This window comes from Notamacropus eugenii, chromosome 1 (assembly GCF_028372415.1).
Source record: "Notamacropus eugenii isolate mMacEug1 chromosome 1, mMacEug1.pri_v2, whole genome shotgun sequence".
Taxonomy (NCBI): domain Eukaryota; kingdom Metazoa; phylum Chordata; class Mammalia; order Diprotodontia; family Macropodidae; genus Notamacropus; species Notamacropus eugenii.
The window spans coordinates 433,645,853-433,662,785 of record NC_092872.1 but is presented as its reverse complement, the minus strand read 5'-3'; the positions used below and the strand labels follow the sequence as shown (position 1 = coordinate 433,662,785).

Genomic DNA, 16,933 nt, shown 5'->3' with positions numbered 1-16,933 from the left:
GCCTGTGAGGTCCATGATGAAACCAAAGTGGAAATCATCTCTTGTCATTTTCCCCAACCTCCACCTGAAATTTCAGGCCTTTTTAAGGTATCTTATCTGAGAAATGATTTCCCAGATCTACTATTTGATTGTGAATCAAGATTATTATCCCCTCTTGTTGATGGCCCCTTGAAATGTAGAACATCCTCAGGTCATCCTTGAACAGCCTGAAAGCTTAGAGAACACTTTTGTACAACAAGGTTGAGTCACACATCTCTTAGGGGCAAGATGGCCTGGAACTAAGACAAGTGGACAGATGGAGACAGAAACACAGAGAAAGAGACAGAGACATATGCACACTGACAGAGACAGAAACAGAGAGACTGAGAGACAGAGAGATGGAGACAGAGAGGGACAGAGATACACACAGAGAGACAGAGACAGAAAGAGATGGAGATAGACAGAGACAGACAAAGAGACAGAAACGGGGAGACACAGAGAGACAGAGACAAAGAGACAGATGGAGACAAAGAGAGACACACAGACAGAGACAGAGATGGAGACAGAGAAACACATAAACAGCAAGACAGAGAGATGGAGAGAGAGAGAGAGAGAGAGAGAGAGAGAGAGAGAGAGAGAGAGAGAGAGAGAGAGAATGAAAATGAATATCTTGGACACTTCTCTCACTTTGAGGCTGCCTAGGTGCCTTACCCTATATGAGAAATGTCAGTTGCTATTTCTCCTCTGTAGCTTGCCCAAGGTCTGACATATAGGTAGTATACAAGTCAGCCTTCAAACCAGGTTTTCTGATTCTAGTTCCATTGTGCCTTCTACTGTGCTTCATTAACTTTTCTTCAGGTCTCCTAACTCTAGGACAAACTCCACTTTCTTTCCCCTGTGCCATACCACCTTTCTTGAGATCTTGCTGTGACTAGTATGCTACAATGGAGATTTCCCTCCTGTGCCTTATGAAAGTGTGTCTCACATATGTTTTTTAGTCATGCCAAAGAGGTATGAATTCTCATTCCAGAGTAAATTCTGTTCTCTGTGTGATTGTCTTCCAGCTGGGATTCTACAAGGGGCCAGCCAGGTCCCAGGTCACCCTGAGCAGCATGGTCAACCAGACCCGGGTCATCTTAGAGGAACAAGCCCGACATCTGCTGAATGAGCAGGAGAGAGCGACCATGGGCTACTACCTAGATGAGTACAAGGAAAACAACATCCATGTGGATGCTCTCATTATGGCTCTGTTTGAACTACTCAACACCCAAGCCAAGGTACAGTGAGGTGGCCAGGGCTGTTATCACTGGAACTGCTCCAGAACAGCTGTGGAGACTCTGAGGCTCTAAATATCCGCCTGAATTCAGGGAGTGGGGAGGAGTAACATGAATGCCTGTTGGAACCCTCACCTTCCTCTAGACTTTGTCAAGGCCTCAGTTATACATTCAGAGCCCCCCAGATCTAAGAAATACATGCATAAGATAGAGACACCTTTACTTGTGAATTTAAACAAATGTTCCATTGGGGAAGGGACCTTTGAAAAGCATGAATTTGGGTTTGGGGTTTGTAGGAGCTGGGGAATCATGCAATTGTGGACTTAGAACTGAAAGTGAAACTGAAGGTAATTTAGTCCAAACTCCTCATTTTACAGATGAGGAAATAAGTCTGTAGAAGTAATGAAACTTGCTCAAAGTCATGTAGATAGTACTTGTCAAAATCTGGTGTGAAAAGCTAGAGCTAGGGTGAGGTGGAACTCTGAAGTTCCCATTGTCCACATGCCATAAGATAGCTTGACATAGGTCTGAATGGTCACAGGGTCAGAGGATTTAGAAGTGGAAGAGGTCTTAGAATTCATCTGGTCCAATCATTTCATTTTATTGATGAAGAAACTAAGGTCCAGGCCTTTGATTAAGTGACTTGCCAAAGGTCACTTGGACAGAATGTACAGAGACATGATTTGATATGGAAACAAGTTTTCTGACTTCAGATTCAGAATTCTTTCCTTTGGAATAGAGGAAAGTTCTCTAGGTCTGGAGTCAGAGGACCTAGATTGAAATCCTGCTACTGATACCTACTGCTACTGGTATAATCCTTGGCAAGGCACTTTTCCTCTCTGAGTCTCAGTTTCCTCATCTGTAAAGTGAAATTGGACTTAATGGCCTTCATGATCTTTTTCAATTCTACATCTAAGAACCTATGACCTTGAGCAAGTTATTTTACCAAAGTAGTCAAGAAATGTTATGAGATTATCTGTAAAAAGGAGTTAAAACAGAAGGGGCTTTAGAGATTATTTAGTTTAAGATTATAGAAGGGGAAAAAGAAACCTTTTCTGGAGCACTCAGCTGAATATGTTCTTTTGTTCCTCAGTTTTCCCTCCTATCTGAGGTGAGGGGTCTGATCTCCCCCCATGACCTCGATCGCTTTGACAACATGGTGTTGAAACGGGAGATTGAGTCCATGAAGGCCCGGCAGCCATCCTGCACTGGGACGGACACTTACTCTGTGGTGTCTTACAGTGACACCGGCTCCTCCTCTGGTAGTCAGGTCACTTCTACCACGGTCAGCTCCGCTCGAGTGAGTGTCTCCATCCTTGGGCCCACCATCCTCTTCGGGATAGAGTGAGGGGGGAGGGGCAGTTCTTCTCCCAGCTCCTGATTCTCTTGCTCTGTATGCACCCAGCATCAGCTCCCTTCCCTTCCTCCCCTTCCTCCCTCCCAAACCATAACCAGACCCTGGCTAGGGTCTTTTTGCAGCTGACCATTTGTAACAATGTGATCTGACAAGTAGTGAGTGCCTCATGATCCCAGAGGATTCAAGACCTTTCCTCAAAGCTAAATGGTGTGATGGAGGAAGGAGGAGCAGGAATTCTTCTCCTTTGGACCCTCCATCAGGTGGGACACATCAGTCTGTAAGCATATTTTTTTTTTACCATAGGGTCAGTGTTCCATTACAATTCAGTGATTATCCAGCTTGTCTGGGTCTTCTGACTCATTTTCTCCTTGTTTCATGCCTTTTGGTCATTTTACTATACTTCCACCAGTTAAAGAAAAAGAAAAGGAAATGGAGATGAAATTCTGACTTCTCTGTTTGCCTGGATCCTTGCTATTTTAATATACTGGGAAAGGAGGTTGGAGCTATTGACAAAAATGAGATTTTTATATTATCTAGGGATTAGATTATATCATCATGATGCTGTCTCTCATATTTCTCCATGTCTGTGAATATTCAAGGTGGGGATAATGACCTGTGATTCCATTGGTGGAGGGAGTTCCCGGTGAGGACCTTCCTCTACCAGTACATCTTGGTACCTTCTCTGTAAATTATTGTCTCAAAGAGTTATTTATAACACTGAGAGGATAAATGACTTGCCCAGGGTCACACAGCCAGTGTGTCAGAGGTGAGACTAGAACTCAGGTCTTCCTGGCTTCAAGGCCTACTCTACCCTCTATGGCACAGTACCTCTGAATATTCTAAATATGGTCTATATACGATCTTTTGACTATCATCAGATCTCAAGAAGCCAGAGACTACCTTCCTTTGGTTGCAATCTGCATGTTTTTCCATTGCAGAGTGCCTCCCCGCACCCCTTCTTAAATTGGAGCAGGTGTGGGAACAAAGTCCTTGGGCAGCTTTGTTTCCCACAAGAACTCCAAGTACAAATGATTTTCCTGGACAGATGCAGGAAGTGGCATCAAAGCCCGGATTATAAAAATATCACCATTCCGTGCTTCAGGGGATAAACTGATCACCTGGAGTCCTGATTCTCTAGGATGAAGCTAGAATCCCCCTGCTGCTCTCCACGTGTGCAGCATAGTAAATTGACTTGGGTATCTTTTTCATCCAGTTAATAGTTTATGCAACATTTAGGAGATGGGCTAGGGATATACCTTGTCCAAGGGGTGACCCTTAGGTGAAAATCCCAGCCACTTAGACTTAGTGTGGGACTTAAATGCAAAGTGGTATTTTCTGAATCCTTGAGGGTAATCTGGCATCAGTTAAAAATTGCATGCTTTAATCTGTCACATGCCTGTCTCCTTAAGACAGGGACCCTGACAGAAACAAATTTTGATCATCTGCTGCTCCTTAGGAATCATTTAGATTTTAGGAGATGATTCTGAGTGCTTTTTTTAGGTTCAGGGAACAAGGGTCCTAGAAGCAGTATGGAAAAACAATGAATGGCCTGGGAGACTGGCCCTGGGTTCTAGTCCTGGCTCAGTTACTGATTGGCTGTGTCACTATGGGCAGCTCCCTGCTAGCTCTCTAATTCTGAACCCCTGGCCCAGGTCCTACCTCATGTCAGTATCCCTTCACATATCCTCAAAGGCCAAAATCTGGTATGTCTTAAAAAGCCCAGTCCCCAGACAGATTTTGAATTTTGCATTGCGGTAGCTGATGTTACCTCCCCTTCTGTTCTGAGGACCTCTGGAGGCTGCAGAAGGGACCTCTGGCCTTTTTGCACATAGTTTTTATGTCTGGATTTTTTGTTTTCTAACCAGCTAGGTTTCATCATATTCAGTCTAGTCTCTGATAACCTGTAAGATGGTCCTTTTATTTCCTGTCACTTTTGTGAGCAAATACCTCTTACTACTGAGTAGTACCTAGACTGGGACAGAAGAAAGTTGAGCTCTAATGATCACCACTGCTCTTTTACATCCAGAAAGAGCCCTAAAAGTCTTACAGGTGATGTAGGCAATCTTCAGGACCTCACTTACTGCCTTCAGGAGGGACCAAGAACAGTGCTCATAGAAACCTGGAAGCCTTCTCCATTACAGGGAAGAGTGAAGTGCTTTGTGTCTGCATGAGAGACAGCCTGCCAGGGAAAGGCACCCTGGGTTATTTCTCAAGTGCTTCTAATATATTTCTGTAGTAAGACTATATATGCACATATACACACACACAAACATATATGTGTATATGTGTATATATGTACACACATAATATGCATGTATGCACATAAATATAATGTAACACATATATGTTCACACACACATACACACTCATACATATATATTATATATATATGCCCATGCCTCCATCCAAGCAAATAGCAGACATTTGTTAAATGCTTAGTGTATGCACTATTGTTAGGTACTAACTAGGGGATTTAGGAAAATTTCCCTAAATACTCAGTGGTGAAACTTGCTAGCAGTCTGGAGCTCAGCAGGCTACACAGGCTGAATCTAATTATCTGGCCCCTTTTCCTTCTTCTGTCATCATTCCTGAGACATTCCCCAGACTGTAGCACTCAATCAGACTCAAGCCCTGGCTCACATCTGACTGTGGAAGCCTAAAGATGGCATTTGCATCCTATGCCTTGCCTGCATTTCATATAAAGGCTTCTAGGAAAGGCTGAAAGTCTCTGTTTCTCCTTAAGGCCCAGATCACAGGCTGTTCCACTGGATAGCCTCTAATTTTCTATTTTAAGTGGTTGGTTTCACGACCACTATATGAGTTTCAGTGTTAATCCTTACTTAGCTCTAGGGTCCCCTAAAATATCTGCCCTGAACTACTCCTATGATTTTTTACTTTAACAGCTTCATGCAAGAGAATATGTTACTTAGTGGGTTTGTGGCAAGAAGGGATTAGGGGATCTTTTTACCAGGGTCTTATGTTTATTTTTATTGCCTTTTTGTGTGTGGAATGGTAGTGGTTTGCTGCATCTGTTCCAGTCCCTAATGCATTGTTTTATTTTGTTTTTCCCCCCTTTTTGTGTTTGCCTGAATTATCTTTCCCAGGAGCGGCTCTTATGGTTAATAGACCTAATGGAGGTATGGTCCTTTCACCGGGGAGCTTCCCTGCTGTGGTTTCCATAGTAAAAAAGATGGGGTCGAGGGTGGGGTGAAGGACAGAAAGTGGTTGGCTGCCAAAGGCAGGTCTGTCTCTAAGGTCTGGCCCCGTAGGGGGCTGAATAAGAAGGACATGTTCTCCAACATCTCCTCGTGTTTGCCTCTCAGTCTTTTTATGTGCCCATCTGCCTGTTCTTGGATCTCTCTGTCTCATTGTCTGGTCTGGTTGCCAGCTCATTAGGCTTTTCCCATGGCTTCAGTCCTCTTCTTCCTCCTTGTCACATCATACCATATGACAGCTGCCACGTCAGTGTGACATAGTGGAAAGAGTCCTCGGTAGTGGCAGAGCTGGGAATACAACACAGATCTTCTGACTCCTGCTCTATGATGTTGGGCAAATTACGTCATTGGTGTCTCAGTTCTAGCATTTATATTTTTAAGGTCCCTTCTAGTTCTGACATTCTATGCCCTAAGGGTCTTTATACTTTTGACATTCTGTGTTCTAATGTCCCTTCTAGCTCTGACATTCTGTGTCCTAAGATCTCCATATATCTCTGATGTTCCATATTCTAATGTCTCTTCTAGTCTGATATTCTATGTCCTGAGGTCCCGTATATCTCTGATGTTCTATATTCTAATGTCCCTTCCAGCTCTGACATTCAGTGCCCTAAGGGCCCTTACACTTTTGACATTCTGTGTTCAAATGTCTCTTCTAACTCTGACATTCTCTGTCCCAAGGCCCCTTCCAGCTCTGACGTTGTACTCTCTAAAGTCCCTTCCAGTTCTAAATTCTTTGCTTATTTATATGTGAGGTAGAAGCTGCCTCATGCTGCTTATGGGGTTGCTGTGTTACCACTACAATAGGGCATAATGGACAGAGTTGGAGTCCAGAAAGACCTGAATTCAAACCTTATCCCCAATGGCTGGTAACTGCATGGACTTGGGAAAGAAACTTAACCTGAATCTCAGTTTTCTCACCTATAAAAGTCAAAATAATACTTAGGGCAGCTAGGTGGCACAGTAAATGGAGTGCTGGGCCTGGAGTGAGGAAGACTCATCTTCCTGAGTTCAAATCTGGCCTCTGATACCTGAGCAAATCACATAACTCTGTTTGCCTCAGTTTCCTCATCTATCAAGTAAACTGGAGAAGAAAATGGCAAACCACTCCAGTATCTTTGGCAAGAAAACCCCTAATAGGGTTACAAGAATTGGATACGACTGAAAACAACTGAACAACAAACAAAACCTACCCACCAAGATTGAGATAAGCATCAAATAAAATAATTTATGCAAGGTCCTTGGATTCTCTAAGAGCTTTGTAAATGGCAGCTATTATTTTGATTACCACTGGCTGTCTATTTCTAACCACTCATCTATTTCTTTATGAACTGATCAGATCTGATGGATTTTGCTTATTTCATATATAAGCCCTGTGTCACTTAAGGGGACAGGGATCTTAGCATTCTCATAACCTTCTTTTCTCCTTCCATACCTACTCCTCAATCTTTGTGTGTTAAGTGTTCAGAGAAGTTAAAGGCAAAAGAATTTTTTTGAAGACCTCTTAATTTTCTTGTACATCAGTTCAGGCAATAATTTTTGAGAGTTATTATCCTCCAGGCTAGGGATGAGTACTTATCTAAATACATCAGAACTGTGGGCTTTAGGGTAAACAGAAATAAATGGTGTCCATCTGTATTAATCTCTTATCTCCCTCACTTGCCCTTTCCTAATGAAACTCAAGTATACAGCAAGATGCTGGTAGTCAAGTACAATAGAAAGAAACACAATAACACTGACCAGTATGAGAGATTAAAACTTGGGTCTCCAGTAGATAGACAAATAGATGATGGATGGATGGATGGATGGATGGATGGATAGATAGATGGAGAGAGAGAGAGAGAGAGAGAGAGAGAGAGAGAGAGAGAGAGAGAGAGAGATCATTGCACCAGGTTATGTACCAGGCTGGGTAGTTAGTTGATAAAGGATAGAGTGCTGGGCCTGGAATCAGGAAGACCTGAGTCCAAATCTGGCCTTAGATACTTAATAGATTTGTGACCCTGGACCAGTCACTTAACCCTGTTTGCCCCAGTTTCTTCATTTATAAAATGAGCTGGAAAGGAAATGGAAAACCACTCCAGTACCATTGCCAAGAAAATCTCAAGTAAGATTATGGAGAGTGAGACACAACTAAAATGATTGAACAACACCAAATGTACCAAGTACTGTGCTAGACGCTGCAAATACAAATACAAATACAACCAAGATAGTCCTGGCCCTAACGAGCTTATATTCTTATTAAGGAAAATAACAGATAAAGAGGAGTTGATAAGAGTGTAGGGATATGGGAATAGAGTTATATGGTTTGGAGATGGCTAGGAAGTGAGGGGAGAGATCTGGATCTGAGCAAGATGAGGTGAAAGCTCACCCATCAGATAGATCCCAGGGTAGTTCCAGGTACAGTCTAAGTTTCCAGTGAGGGTGAAGACTGGAATGGTTTGGATATAGGCAGGAAGATGGCGGTACAGTAGAAAAAGCATTGGATTTGAAGTCAGAGGCCTTGGGTTTGAACCTTGCTTCTGATACTGACTACCTGTATGACCATGGAAAATTCAGTCAACCTCTCTGGGCCACCATGTAAAATGGGCTCCATCTGTAAAATGAAGGGGTCACAATATGGCTCTAAAACTGTAATCTTGTGAATCTACTGCCCCTAAAAGTATTATGTGGCCTCCTACATTCCTCTCCTTTTCACTCCTGCTGTACTCAGCCCTTGTTCCCAGCCCACACCAAAGGTCTCCAAGGCCTGCAAGGACAGCTATTGTAGCAGGCTAAGAACTCTGGATCTTTATAGCATTAGCTTTCCTTCAGTGCTAAAGAAGGTACAATATAATGTAGAGAAGGCTGCTGGGGGGTAACCATGATGGAACCCACGCACAGTAAGGAGTACTGCATAGCACTGGAGTGACCTTCAGGAACCCTTCTGAAGTATTCTGTCAGAGAAGGAGTGCTGAAGGGGGAGGCAGGCCCCAACCAACCTGCACCCTGCCACTAAAAGGGCCCTGCTAACTGATTTGGGAGTCACACCCTGAGATTTTTAGAATTGTAATATCAGAAGAAATAGTAGAGGACATTGGGTTCAATCCTTACCCCAAATATCAATTCCTTTTTACAGTCCTTCCAACAGGTGGTCATCAAGCTTATACTTGAACTTTTCTATTGTTGGGGAACTCTCTCTCTAATGAATCAAAACTTAAAAATCTTGGGATTCTTTTTACTTTTACTTCTTCCATGAAAAAGTCCCACCAGCGTTTCTGAAGGTGTTTCAAACTTTTTTTATTTAAGGGATAGATTTCCAATTTTCTGAAGCTAATCCATTCACTGTCCCCCCTTCCTTCCTCAGCAAACCCCATGCCCCCCAAATCCGCATATCCATTCAGAATCATTATTAAGCCTAGTGCACTGTAGCAAAGTTGTCTTTTTTTCCCCTTTTGGCACAAGTACAGGGTGAGATGGAAACAGCTCGGTAACAGTGCCCCTGAATTTCGTCACTGTGCCTTGGGGGGACCAATTACCATTTAGAATAATTCCTTTTATCAGGCCGAATGGCTATCTTTCCCAGGTTAAATGCCTTCTCCTATTGCGACTGTTTTCCATAAACAAATGATCAAGGAAGATCAAATGTAGTTCTCCTAATCTTGAAATCGCATTTATTTTTCATTTGTTTAATACCAAGTCAACCCTGAGAATTTTCACCTGATTCCAAAGAACATTTCCTCCCCATAAAAATAGCTGCCAAGATATTAAAAACTATATTGATTAAAGGTGGGGGTGTTGTAGAGAGGACATCACTCTCAACAATTCATTATATGGTGAATGTTTATTACAAAAGGTGCCAAGTTTATAGTTTCATAGAATGAAGCCTGTCTTATGTCCCTTTGGTCCTTTCCAAATCTAAAATTGTTCAGTCTATGATTTTCAGGACATTCAAAGTAGAAGAGTATCTTCAACTCTTTAGACTTTAGCCTGGCTCAGGCTCACTTGAGGGGATTTCAGCTTCTCTCTGAACCACAGCAAGGACAGAAATGGTTGTATGATCCAGTTTCAGGGAACACAGACTTGGACTTTTAATACCTGGGGGTCTAGACTCAGTTCTGTTGCTTGTGAGTTATACTGGACCATTCCCTGGAGTCTCAGCTTCTGTAAAATAAGAGGGACTATTTCTGCCTTGCTCGTTTTAAAATGACAGGATTGCTATGAAGAGCCAATGAAATCAAGCGGAATTTCTTTGAATTCTGGTACAACCCTATACAAATGCAAAGTAGGGTTATTCTTTTTACCACTGCTATTCAGAATATTTCAGATGCCATCAGCAATCTTTCCTGAGCAGATTCATGTGGGAAGTTACAAGGGAAGGTAGAAGCTTAGACCTTACACTAGAAAGGAGTATGAATTACATCCTGTCACTTTTGTTGTTAAGGGTGGCTAGGTGACAGAGTAGATAGAGTACTGGGCCTGGAGTCAGAAAGACTTGAGTTCAAATCCGACCTCAGACACTAGCTGTGTGACCTTGGGCAAGTCACTTAATCCTGTTTGCCTTAGTTTCCTCATCTGTAAAATGAGCTGGAGAAGGAAATGGCAAAGCACTCCAGTATCATTGCCAAGAAAATCCAAAATGGGGTCATGAAGAGTCAGACCAAACTGAAAAAAAACCAATTAAACAATAACAAAAGCAAGTCTAATTACATCCTGACTCTAGACTTACTTAGCCTTTCCTGACTCGTCTTAAATCTAGTGCCTTCCCTCCGCTGATTGTCTCCAATTGATGTTTACATAGCTTGTTGGTATGTTGTCTCTTCCATTAAAATCACAAGCTCCTTGAGGGCAGCGACTATTTTTTGCCTTTCTTTGTATCCCTAGCACTTAGTTCGTTGCCTGGCACACGGTGGACACTAATAATTGTTTATTGATTGACTGACCACTCAGACAAACTGTCCTAAATTATTCATTGAATAGTAGCTAGATTTCAGTCATCTTTCATGAAGTTTAGTAGAATTGTTTTCCAAAGGAAATTTAAAGCAACCAAACATTTTCATAAGATTCTCTCAAAAATAAAATTTGGATTCCTAACCCATAGTCACTTAGTGAATATTTTAGTAAACTAGCTAAGCAGCCTCAATGTCAGAGGATCAGGATAGACCATAAAACAAGAAAATATTTGCTCTTTTAATCTGGAGAAGGCCCATGGAAGAATTTTAATTTGAAAACCTTGGGAAAGAAATCCTAGGAGAAAAAACTCAAGAATCATAGCTTCAGAGCTGAAAAAAACTTTTAGAGATGATCTTGTTTGGGGATTCTTAAGCCTTTTTGCATGTGATCTGGATCCCTCTGGCAAGCTGCTGAACCCTTCTCAAAGGAACATTTTTAAATACGTAAAATAAAAACAGGATTATAAAGGAAACAAATTATATTGAAATACAGTTATCAAAATATTCTGTAAAAAAAAAAATAAAACAATTCACAGACCCCAGGATAAGAACCCTTAATCTAGTCTAACTCTCTCCTTTTGCCAACAGAAAAGTGAAGTGACTTGCCCACTATGATACAGGAAATAAATGGCAGAGCTGGGGTTGGGACTCAGCACCTCTCACTTCCAATCCAGCATTCTTTCCACTGTGTTGCCTTCCCAGACTGGAATCATTGAGCCTGGATCAGTGAAGACTGAGGGAGGTGCTCAGTTACAGTCTCTTTAGAGAGAAATGATTTAGTGCTTTGGATTCAGGACATTAGAAGTGGGAAGAGGAAGATAGGAGTATCAGAACTGGAAGAGTTCTTAGAACATGGGATGATAAGATAGATAATATAGCTTAAAGTCTTTAGAATGTATAGTATGTTAAACATATAGCATAGAATGTTAGATCTGGAAAACATCTTAACAGATAATGAAATTATTCACTGAAGGGAGGAAAGATGGGAGCAAGCTAAACTGCATGTAGAAGGATAGAAGGTTGACACTAAGAAGCACCTCCATGTCAAAGTTATATCTTTTCCTCCTCTCTTTTCATCTCTCTCCTCCTCCTCCTTTTCTTCATCTTTCTGGTTTAGTTGACACAGTACAAACCCTTGCTAATGACAGGTGTACAATAAATATTTGTTGAATTTAGTTAAACTGCTTAAATGTAGTTGCCCCCAGAGGCAGAGAAGTAAACTCACCTAATGGCCTCTGGAGGTCCCTACCATCCCTAGAATATTGACCTGGAATTTTTGGCAGACTATTTCAAAAATTACTATTAATACGTTTTCTCCCCACACCCTGCTGCCCCTCACTGCCATTTCCTAATTCCTACCACTTCCCTCTCAATAGAACCCTTCTTCCCTTGTAACAAATAAATCTAGTCAAGAAAAGTAGACACATTAGCCATGTCTGCCAATGTATTCCTCTTTACACCCTCATAGTTTACCACCTCTTTGCTGAGTGGTAAGAAGCATACTTCACCATCAATCCTCTGTTGTCATACTCAGATGCTGCATCGACCGGTTTTCTGAGCTCTTAAAGCTGTTTTTCTTCAGTAGACGCTTCACAGCAAACCAATGGCCATATTTCTGCCACAGCTTCCCCCTCTCCCCCCACCCTGTTTGCAATAGTCACGATTTTCTACATTTGGTAAAAATTAGTTCCTTATATTCCACTAACTGAAAGTGAGAACCCATAAAGAGAAGAAATTGGGGGGCTTTTGTTTATAATATTTTCATTTCTTTCCCTCAAATGGCTAATCCTGCTGACATCTCTTAGGCCCTGGCTGAAATCCCCAATCGCTGCTCAGCCTGAGCTGATGGGCCTCTAATCTCATATTCCTTCCATTAAATTCCATTTTAAGATTTCTTAGCACACAAAAAAGTCCTCAGCAAAGCACCTGGAACAATAAATTCACTCAGCAGTTTAATGGCATCTGAGCTAGTTATTGCAAGTCTCTGACTAACATTGCTATGAAGTTTAGAGCAAGAAACAATTCAGGTGACGAATGTTTAACGTTTGTCCACGGTGGGCTTATGTAACATCTGCCTCCATGGTAAAGACTTTGACAGGGCCAAGTCTATGTACAGCTGACTTGAAGATGAGAGCTGTGAGGGCCTTAAATGAGTGTGAGTGTTATATGTAGGGGAAGATTCCAGGTCTACAATTTATTATCTGACTTTGGGCTCATCACCTCTCTGGGCCTCAATTTTCTCATCTGTAAAATTAGCAGATTAGACTAAATGATCCCTAACATCTTTTCTAACTTCTAAATTCTATGATCCTATAATGTGTTTTGGTCTGAGATGCCTTTTATTAGGTGAAAATATTTCTTACCTATTTTTTCCACTTCTGCATCTTCTGTCCAAGTCCCTTCTCCCTTCTTTCCCAGTTAACTCTGTACAGAATTACAGAGAATTTCAGAACTAAGTGGGATGTTTGAAAGTATTCATCAGGGGTTCTTAACCTTTTTTTTTTTTTGTATTATGGGCCCTTTTGGCAAACTGGTGAAGCCTATGGTCCCCTTCTCAGAAGATTAAATGTATAAAATGCATGGGATTACAAAAGAAACTAAAGGTTAATGAAAATAAAGATGTAATTTTTTTCTCATCCAAATCCATGAACCTCCTGAAATGTTTCTACAGACCCATTTAGGATCTATAGACTCCAAGTTAAGACTCCTGGTATAGACCAACTCTCTCATTTTAAAAGTGAGGAAACTAAGGCTTGGAGAAATGATTTCCTAAAAGTCACACAGCTATAAAGTTAGTGCTGCAGGCAAGATTTGAATGCAGTTCTCCTGCATCCACGTTGAGGTTCTTCTTCCCATTAGAGTCTGCACACAAAACCTTAAAGAAATCCTGGGTTCATCTAATACCTCCAGTAGAGCCTTGATTTGTGACTCCATCAATATTCTTGAAGTCAAAGTGAGAAAGCAGGGGACTGTAAAAGTTAATAGCCATCAAGAAAAACCCAACACAAAATAACCTGCAGCTGGCAGCCTGTATTTGTTTAATACTACTTAGCTTTGGAAATTGATGCTTGAACAGTGCCAAGCTCAGCACCTCTACCAGATGCTACAGGAAATGACGAAATGCAAACAGCAGCCCCATTTGTCTTCCATGTTTATTCACTGACAGACCCTGCAGCATTTCTAAGAGCCACTCAGTGCTCTTGGATTGGATAAATACCACACAAGGAATATGCAGGTTGTCCTTCTTCCATCAAGAGTCAGGAGGCCAGAGTTCTACTGCTGAGTCCTCACTGAGGCTCTGCAACTTTGAGAAAGTTGACTAACCTCTGAGTCAGTTGTAGACTAGGGAGAACAGTTGTAGGACTTTTCTCTCTGGTGGCATCTGGAGGTGGCTGTGGGAGCCATTATGATTTCGTTGGAGAATTTGGATTTTGAGAATTTAAAGTTGACCATGGAATCATAGAATGTTAGAGATAGGCAGGGTCTTACAAGTCAGGATGTTAAAACTAGGAGGGTCATAGGATCAGAAAATTAGAGTTAGGAGGGACCTTCACCCTAGAATACTAGAGTCAGAAGGGGTCTTGAATCATTGAGTCACAGAATGTAAGAGCTGGAAGGGACCACAGAGGCCATGTTGTCCACCCTACTTATAGAAGTATCTCAACTCTATAACACATCCAACAAGTGGTGATCCAGCCTCGGCTTGAAAACCTACTAGGAGGGGAAAACCACTGCTTCTTGAAGTATAAGAAGTAGTAGATCTGGACGAAGGAGGAAGGAACAAACATCTATTAAACACCTATTATGTACCAGGTGCTACGCTAAGTGCTTTATAAATATTAAATATTTACAAATATTCTAAGACTTAGAACAAAGGTTCTTGATCTTTCTTTTTTGAGTGTCCCCTTTAACAGTTTGATGAAACCTATGAACTGTTTTTCAGAATAATGTTTTTAAATACATCAAATAAAATACCTAAGATTACAGAGGAAATTGATTATACTGAAATATAGTTTCTCTCTCTCCTTATCCAACCCTTTCTGTCTGTCTGTCTCTCTCTCTATCTGTGTATCTCTCTAACAAATTCATGGGCTGTAGGTTAAGAAATTTATTTTAAAATATTAAAAGTTAGATTTAGAATATAAAACTTTAGTACTCCATTTTGGGGTCCAAATCCTGAAATTTACAAATTGGGAAAGTGAAGCTTAGACAATTCACATTTAAAGTAGGGAATCAGCAACAAAATGTAATAGGACAAAGAACCCAAAATAATGACTTTATATTAGTTTTTAAAATTTTTAATAGAGTAAAAAACTAAGGAGTTAAATAATAGCACAATGTAAGTATATGTACCAGACATTTGTGGGCCTATTGGAAATGATGCCAGACACGGCAAAATCTTAATATGCTTTGCTTTGAAAGTCATAATCCTGTGCTTAAAAGTCATTACAATTTATGACCACACACAATCTCTATTTTTGAGATTTATTAGAATATTAGAAGCAAGGGATGACCCAGTCCTGCTTTTGCCAACCCTGAAAAATTGAGTTTTATTTTATCTCTAACTTAAAAGAAGATAACTTCTAGTTCTAGCTGCTTATGGGTTGAACAAAGAGGTTGGGGGTGGGGAGAGGAAAAGAAAAGGTTTTTGGGTGGTCCTGTACAGTTCTTAGCTTCCTGAAGACCTACAGATTCACTGAGTTTTAGAGCTAGAAGGTACTTTATAGATCATGTAGTCTAATCCAGCTAAAGAAATCGAAGCCCAGAAAGGAGCTGGAACTTATCCAAGGTCACATAATAAGTTGCAGACTTGGTATTTGAATCTGGGTTTTCTGAATCCAAACTCAGTACTCTTTCTTCTGCAACACCATGATCATTCAGTACCTGTTTATTAAATGCTTATGTGCAAGGAATTATGCTAAGTCCTAAGGAGAATACAAGACAGGGTCCCTGCCCTGCAGGTCCTCACAGACTGACAAAGTACACAGAACAGGCTAAGATCACAGGAGTGGTACAGATAGTGAGTATTAAGGGGAAGGAGGGAATGAGAACTTTCAGTTGGATCAGGGATTTCCCAGAATGCTTCTTTGCTTTGTCTAACTTCCAGTAAGTGGGTTCCCTTTCTCCCCAAGGTGACATGGATGAAATAACTGTGGCCTGAGCACCTGCCTCTGGCTCCTCTTTCCACCCTCCAAAAAAATTTACCCTATTGTCAGCTTAACTTCTCCAAGGTCCAAGTCGCCATTTTTCTCTATAAATGCTTGTTCCTAACTCCCTCACTGAGTGGTTCTACTGACCTTGATCCTTATCGGAAGGCTTTAGTGATAAAAAGTCTGTTCTTTGAATATCTTTGCTGACTAATACATTGCGTTATTAAACTGCTGTCTCTGTCTATTTTAGTAGCAAATGAGGTAAGACTTTAAGGACAGGAGCCTTCTGAGCAACTGGATTTAGCAGATGGAGAAATGCAGACGTCCTGCAGCTCCAGACTAATCAGTTGTTTATCCAACAATAAATAATGGTCAATAGAACAGAAGATGTGCTCTCCACTCTTTGGCACCTTCTAGCACCAGTTACACAATTAATGGCAGAGAATGAAATAATATTTCACACCATCCATCATACAATAATACCAATTCTGTCCAATGTAGTAATGAAGAAAGTCATTCTTTACCTTCCAACTGCCTACTGTCATTATCCCAGGCCTCAGTCAATATCACACCCCATTTTCTAGGGACTTCAGCTCACCCAACAGCAGGAAGAATATATAGTCTAGGATTATAGACATAGAACTGGAAAGGACTAGTCTAACGCCTTCATTTTACAGTTGAGGAAACTGAGGTCTAAGAGGAAAAATAACTTACTCCAGGTCACATAGATGATAACAGCTACCATATAAATCATAAAGGTTTGCAAAGAGCTTTATAAATATTATCTCCTTTGGTCCTCACAATCACCCCATGCTGTTATTATGCCCATTTTATAGATGAGGAAACTGAGGGTGGCAGAGGTTAAATGATTTGCCCAGGTTTGCATAGCTTAGTTCTTGAGACAGGGGAAAAATTACTAGTGATACAAAGCAATGTTTGCATCAGGTTGGGGGGCTGGGATGTTAGGGTGTTCTAAGACTAAGTACTCTGCGTTTTCATTGGAAAGAGCTATTGTGAGCAGGGGGTGCCTGTG

The 16,933-nt window shown here is 41.2% G+C and overlaps 1 protein-coding gene across 6 annotated transcripts in view; it reads left to right on the top strand.

Moving 5' to 3' along the window:
- Positions 1–16,933, top strand: part of WHRN (whirlin) — a 141,122-nt gene that overhangs the window by 112,566 nt on the left and 11,623 nt on the right. For 3 of the 6 annotated variants that reach the window (XM_072631726.1, XM_072631725.1, XM_072631724.1), the window contains exons 6-8: positions 1,044–1,256; positions 2,347–2,553; positions 5,715–5,747. In XM_072631726.1, the coding sequence (XP_072487827.1) occupies positions 1,044–1,256; positions 2,347–2,553; positions 5,715–5,747 (453 nt within the window). The remainder of the gene's footprint in view (positions 1–1,043; positions 1,257–2,346; positions 2,554–5,714; positions 5,748–16,933) is intronic. The other 3 variants (XM_072631729.1, XM_072631728.1, XM_072631727.1) reach the window with 1 other exon arrangement.